Source organism: Camellia sinensis, chromosome 5, assembly GCF_055761805.1.
Source record: "Camellia sinensis isolate YWXY chromosome 5, ASM5576180v1, whole genome shotgun sequence".
Classification (NCBI taxonomy): Eukaryota; Viridiplantae; Streptophyta; class Magnoliopsida; order Ericales; family Theaceae; genus Camellia; species Camellia sinensis.
Genome location: NC_138965.1, coordinates 165,229,284 through 165,236,478, shown reverse-complemented (window position 1 = coordinate 165,236,478; position 7,195 = coordinate 165,229,284). Strand labels below are relative to the sequence as shown.

The window sequence follows — 7,195 nt, the reverse complement described above, 5'->3', positions numbered from 1 at the left end:
GGTGAGGGCGACATTTTGAATAAATTTGGTCCACACAATGTTTTCTTTGGTATTTTCTTGATTTTAATTATGTGTACCTAATAGGAGTGTTTGCCGTTCGATTGTGGTTGGAAAATCTCAAATTCATCATTTGTTTATTGGATTGGCTGATACAAATTGATGGATTAAGGATGAATGAGAATTAGTTTAGCGGTTTAAACTTTCATAAATTTTGAATATAATATAATAACTTGTCAACATTTTTTTTTGGATAACAATCTAACTCAACATTATCAAAGGATTATCAAATAAATTGTCAAATTTAATAATAAATACATATAAGAAAATCATGTATTATCAAAACTATTTCATTATTGTTTTTTTATTCAAAAACTATTTAATTTGATTTATAAAAAAAAAGGACAAAATTAAGCCTTATATTTTTCACACAAAAATATCAAATATCAACATTTGTCATTTGATAAAATGATTTTTAAATTGAAAACACAACAGAATATTTAAATTATTTTTAATTGAAAACACAAACAGAATATTTAAACAAATTGAAAACAAAAAGTTTTACAAATTATGAGAGGTGCTTGCGATTTGGCAGTTCGGTTGCAATTAAGAGAATCTCAAATCCATCATCTGTCTAAAACTAGACGGATTGAAAAAAAAAATCAATCCACAATCGTTCGCTCGTCATTACGCATCCGTCTAAAATAAAGCGAATCAATCCGATTGATTTAGGTGGATGAAAATATCCACTGAGCATCCTTAATCCCTAATATTATTATTTTAAAATATAATATTATGAATTAACATGTAAACATCGCATCAGAGAAATAAATAATTATAATTTATTCAGCTCATTGGAATAAGACGGTAACTGTGAGATTGTTGGGATTTTTTTTTTGAGATATGCAATCTGATCTAATGGCTGCTGATCAGAATTTTGGTGTTTTTATTTTCTGAATTTTTGGGTGCTATTTGTTGGCTCATTTTAGTGGTTTTCTTTCTTGCTTTGGTTTTTTGTGCTTGCAAATGATTCTCTTCCTATGCCAATCTAGTTTGGATGGAGTTTGCACTTGAACCATTATTGATGTTTCTTTGGAGTTGTGCTTTCCAATTTCATCAATAACATTATTTTTCCTTGTTAAAAATAAATAAAATAAATAAATATTCAAAGGCATAAAAACTTGGATCTGTTTACAGAACATCTAAAAAAAACAAGGAATATTTACATATAAATTCTAATTTATAAACTTATATTCTATTAAGTCTTAATTAAATTTTTTTGGACTTTCAAGTCTTATTAAATTTTTAATAGTCAGAATTATCTTTCAAACAATAATTATTCATCATTTAAAACTAGAAAAAAAACTGTTAATATTCTTAGTTTTATTAAACAGTTGAATCAAACCAACAAGTAAAAGGGCAAAAACGTTTAATCTCATGCTCTGTTTTTTCATCAGTTAGTGAAACAATTATCTTAAACATTACTATGAGAAATTGATAATATTCTTAGTTTTAAAAATTAAGAAAAATTGATAATATTATCAATTTTATTAAATAGGACTTATTGATTTAAAATTTTTTAAATAAGACATAAACTACCATAATATTTATAAATAAAACTTTTAAATAATCAGCTCAAAAAAAGAATAACAAAAAAACTCCTTGGTCCCTAGCCCCAACAACAAAAACATTAAAAACAACCCACTTTTAAAACCTTAAACAAAATGTAGGTGCAAACAACAACATCATCATACCATATCTATCATCCTATATGTTATTATTGCATTGGTTTAATCGGTCTTACTACTCATATCTGCTACAAATACAAAGATGACACATTACATGGTTAAAAAAATAATAATACACAAATACAGTATCAAGACATTATTAACAAAATTATATATTTACAAACACACAAACAGACTATATTTTGTTTACTGTGACATCACTGGATTGGTAATAGACATGAGTGCCACACTTGTCTATTACCAATGAAATGATGTATAATAAACAAATAGGCATCATAGTGTTATATGCTTTTTTGTGATTTCCCTAACTTCTCCTCTAGCTATCCAACTTAGCTGCACACTCATCTGTCTCTCCGTACATATGCTTTTGTTGGATGTTTGCATTCACCTACGTCATCCACCTGCATTCATCAACCAATGTAGCATATTCATAGTAAGAAAGAACTGTCATTATAAATCCCATATCTCTATAGGCTATATGAAGCCCCCATTTTGAATAGTAATTTTTAAAAAAAAAAATTCAAAAATGAAAAACGAAAAGATATATGAGGGGGAAACCAAAGTGCAACAACTAAAAATTACCTTTTCGTCTGGCAATCGTAATGTTTAAGATCCTCTTTGGAATCGTTAGTACGCGGATAAAATCGTACCTTAGCTTATCAAGTCTTGGCATTGCATCAACTTCCACTACCAGCTCGTTTAGCGATAACATAACAATTTCCAATACTTCGAGCTGAGGAAATTTATTCGATCCTCCTGAGCACACCATCTTCCTCCCCTTGTAGGACTTAAAACCCAATTTGAGGATCTTCAATTTAGGCAGTTCCTTGAGTGTCACCAATGGGTCCTCGTCCAAGAAAGTACACACAAGTGTAAGCTTGATAAGGTTTGGAGGCAGTTTACCATGTTCCGGCAACCTCTTCATGTATATTTGCAGATGCAACTTTCTCAGAATTTCATATCGAGACAGATTTAGTTTTGTTAGATTTACTTCTGAATCGCCCAAAATGTTCCACAACCGCAAGTTTTCTAGCTTGTTTGACACGGGTGCTTCATTTGATAATACCTCGATAATTGGCTCCCTCACGTAAGAGATTCCTAATTTTCTCAAATTAGGAAAGTTGGGCAGCCATTTAGCCTTTAGAACTTGTCGAGGCACCACATACAGGGTTTGGAGATTAGGCAAAGAAACTCCATTTTTATGGAAACTACATTTGCTGACCATGTGAGGACAACCTCGAGGCTGTAGATTAGATTCTTTGTATAAGAGAATATGCCTCAATTGTTTCATCCTCCAAATAACACTTGGAATATGGATACGATAACTTCGCACATCCAAGGTCATTAAATTTTTTAATTTGCCTACGGATGAGGGAAATTTGACAAAGTGATTTTTGAATCCAAAGTAATTTAAGCGCCTCAAATTGCCAATTTCATTTGGAAGAGGGAATGAAAAGCCATGGCCATCTACGCTTAGCACTCGAAGAAATCTAGAGCCTTTAAAAAATTCCTTAACTTGTTTCCTGCTAGGTGAGCTCCAGTCTTTTCCAAGAAAAGATAGCATGGTACGAAGCTTTGGAGTTTGAAAATTAGAAGAAATGTATTCCCTAACACTATTACGGTAGTTTGTGACTCTACGAACTTTCTGTGCAGAATTAATGGCAGTTACATCGTTGTGAGGGTTAAAGAAGTTACACTCGGTGGCCACCCTAATGCATAAACTGTGCAGAAGATCATGAATACGACAAGTTCTAATCCTCCCATCGTATCTCCTCCTAGCAACTTGAACCATGTTCCTAGCAACCAAATGATCAAGGTAATCTTCCCCCACATCCTCAGGCGTGCGCTGTCCTTTTTCTTGTACAAATCCCTCCGCCACCCATAAGTTAATTAATTCGAATGCAAAGATCTCATAATCCTCTGGAAAAAGCCCAAAATAGAGAAAGCATGGTTTTAAATGAATGGGCAAATCTTTGTAACTCAAAGCCAAGATTTTTGAACACATATCATCATCTTGACCCATGTTGTCAAGTACTCCCTTCCACGCATGTTCAGTTTTCTCTTTACGAAGTAGCAAACCAGCTACTACCACAATAGCAAGTGGTACAAAACCACATCTTTCTACAATTTTCCTACCGAGAGGTTCTAACTCTTGGAACTCAATTGTGTCGGTGGTAATTTCCAGAGGGTCCAAGACCATCATAGAAAAAAGGTTCCAACTTTCATTTGGTTTCAAGGGTTGTAGCTCGTATAGAAAGCTAACCCCACATATGGACAAGCCCACTTCTCTGTTTCGAGAAGTGATGATTATTCTGCTACCATTTTTACAATTTTTAGGAATGCCATTTTCAAGATCATCCCATGTTTGGGTGTCCCATATATCATCAATCAAGATTACATACCTTTTGCCCTTCAAATATGCAGAAAGATTGGCCTCCACATTCTCTTCCCACTTCTCCTTCGCCAAGCCCACTTGTTTTGCTATGTCTTGCAAGAGATGTTTTACATTGGGCCTTTGAGAAGCATAAACCTTCGCTGAACACTGAAAGCGATGGTGAAAATTATAGTCATCATCATTTACAACCGAATCAAAAACTTTCTTAGCAAGAGTCGTCTTGCCTAGTCCTGGCATACCAACTATTGAGACCACATGACGCTTCAAATCAGGATCAATCACTCTAGCCATCAATGTTTTGATATGTTCATCAAAACCAACTACAATTGGTTCATCATGATGAAGGAAATGCCTTCTTTTCTCCCATATGTTTCTTCCACTGTTGTTGGTACTATTATTGGTTCCATAAGCATTTCTAACGCGAGCAATATTTTCAACCCTTCTTCTGATCGCTTCAATCTCTACAACAAGGTTATGAATTGCAAAGCCATGGCATAAAACACAAGTGGCACTCTTAAGACAACTTCCCAAGCACCCTGTCCTCTCGTAAAATGATCCTATACGAGGAAAGTATGTCTCCACAAAGTCCTCTACATCGAAAGCTAGGACTCTAATATTGGTCAGCAAGGTGGCTTCCACTCTGCTTTCGCTTTGCTCGCCATCAGCATCATCAACATCTTCTAGGTATGCTTGGATATAACTCATCTCATTTTCGATCCACTCCATGTCTTCCTTCAACTTTGACATGCGACAACCTTCTTGGACAGCTAGATTGCCCAATACTAGTATAGTTTGTTTGAGAACTGCTTTAGCGGCGAAAATGGCAATTTCTGCCATTTTATTTTTTCTTCTTTGGCTACAAACCACCAAGAAGAGTATAAGAGATAAAATCCATTAGCCAGTGATTTTGAAGTCGAAAACCAAATTGAAATCAATTCAACTTGGATTGGGGAGTGTTGTGAGCTACAGTCCAATACAAACCGAACACGTATGTTGATTTCAGCAGGAATTTTGGCTTACAAATCAAATTTTCTTCAATAAATGGAGGGGTCTTGATCTCGTTTTCATGTTTTGTTTTGGGAAATTAGTCAAAAGTTCGTTTTCTGATTTTTTTTATTTTTTATTTTTAAAAAAAATATGTGTAAAAAAATAGAAAGGTAATGTGACTCGAAATAGGTTAAAGCTAACTTTTAATTTTTAGTCATCTTCCCAAATTACAGAAGAAGATTTCTTATTATTTTAATGAAGCAAAATTATGTCTAGGTGAATTCCTCTGCATCATCGCAGAAATACAATATACATTATTTTAGAGTAAATTATAAATACAATTTTTGAGATTTAAGTGAAATACTAATTGACCCATATAATTATGAAAATTACATTATTTCCTTTAAAATTTCTAATCATATAACAAAAAACCTCTTTTATTAATTAATTATTAATTCAATTAATAATTTTTGACGATGTCAATAATATACTTCAATTAATGATTTTAGTAATTTTGTTGTTGTATATAAGAAGACAATTAGAATTTATTTTTATTTATTTTTTTTTTTTCAATCAACTCTTTGAATGACAAATTCTGACAGGTATATTTGTAATTTATCATTTATTTTATTATTTTATTTTTATTGTTTTTACATGACAGCCAAAAAAAAAATAATAATAACCACCCTCAGTCACTCCTTCCAACAGAGAAATATTAAAAACGACCCTTTAATCAAATTATTATTATATTTTTTTAATAAAACCGGCCCAAGGAACAATTCAACAAACACCATGTTAGACCATTCAACGAAGTAGTTTAGTTAGGGATAAATTGCTAATAGGTTATAATAATTAGATTTAATTATCATTAATTTTTATTGAAAATAGGTCCTAATAAAATTATAAATAATTTTTTGTGATGATTTTTTGCATATGTATTAGTATTTTTTTTTTTTTGTCACGGTTTTTATAAATTGTCGCTAAAACTTATAATTAGTAATATTGTTTTGCGATAAAATTTTCAAACTGTCGCTAAAATTGAAAATTAGTGCCGTTTTTTTGGACGATTTTTTTAAATTGTCGTTAAAACTTATAATTAGTGACATTTTTTGTGACAATTTTCAAGCTGTCACTGAAAATTAACAATTAATAACGTTTTTTAATAGTGTTTGATGAAGAATGTCATTACTTCTACAGGACCTATTGGACAATAAATCTACCTATTAGGATTTACACATAAATTTCCTTTTAGCTAATTTAATTATTTATTTTGTTATAATTGAAGTACCTTTATTGCTATTATCTTCGTTATGTTACACACCAATTATCTTAAAAGTTTAAAATGTCAGGACTAGCTCTAACAGCGTAAGTGTTCATCGTTATTTAATCTTTTTAAGCTTCAATTTTTATCATTTTGATCTTTAAAATTGTCAATTTAAATCAATTTAGTATTTAACTCCAATCATATTGTGCTATATGTCTATTTATCTTGAATATATACCCTATTATACTGTATCACCACACACAACATTTTTCTCATTCTCATTTTTTTCACTGGGTAGTAATTCAAACCTTGAATCACAACCATTACAGAATGAAAGAGATTAAGGAATCGTTTGGGATGAGGTTAATTTAGTTAAAAAATTAAAAAAAATTATTAAAAAAGTCAAAAATTCAAAAAGTTATACACAAAAGTAAAATATTTTTTCTTATTCTCTCTATTTGTTACACATTTTTTCATAAAAGGTAAAAAAATTATTCTTTTTCACCTCACATTTTAGCCAAAAATCTAAAAAAATCACTTTTCAAATCCACCCTAAGTGAAGTAGGGAGATGATATTTGACTAATCTAAAAGGGTATTATAGTCATTTAACAACTATATTTAATAGAATTAGCGTACAAGAGGTGTCAATGTAATTTTCCGAAATGACAATGATATATAATATTTCAAAAAAACAGAGGGAGCGTCTACCCCCAAGCCACCCAAGTGAGGCTGAATTGAGTATAAATTTGATTTTTTTTATGCAATTAAGTTAATTAATTTATTAAAATTATACTCTATTTATA

General features: G+C 31.2%; 1 protein-coding gene across 2 annotated transcripts; it reads right to left on the bottom strand.

Annotated features, from left to right (window-relative positions):
* Positions 1–1,757: 1,757 nt before the first annotated feature.
* LOC114319273 (toMV susceptible protein tm-2) lies at positions 1,758–5,171 on the bottom strand. Of its 2 annotated transcripts, none has more exons than XM_028266272.2 (2): positions 2,328–5,171; positions 1,758–2,146 (listed from the first exon to the last, which is right to left on the bottom strand). In XM_028266272.2, exons 1-2 carry the CDS (start codon positions 4,975–4,977, stop codon positions 2,139–2,141), a joined length of 2,658 nt encoding a protein of 885 aa, XP_028122073.2. In that variant the 5' UTR covers positions 4,978–5,171; the 3' UTR covers positions 1,758–2,138. The 2 variants fall into 2 exon arrangements, with proteins under 2 accessions (XP_028122073.2, XP_028122074.2); XM_028266273.2 differs by having other exon boundaries at positions 2,396–5,171.
* Between the last annotated feature and the right edge of the window lie 2,024 nt (positions 5,172–7,195).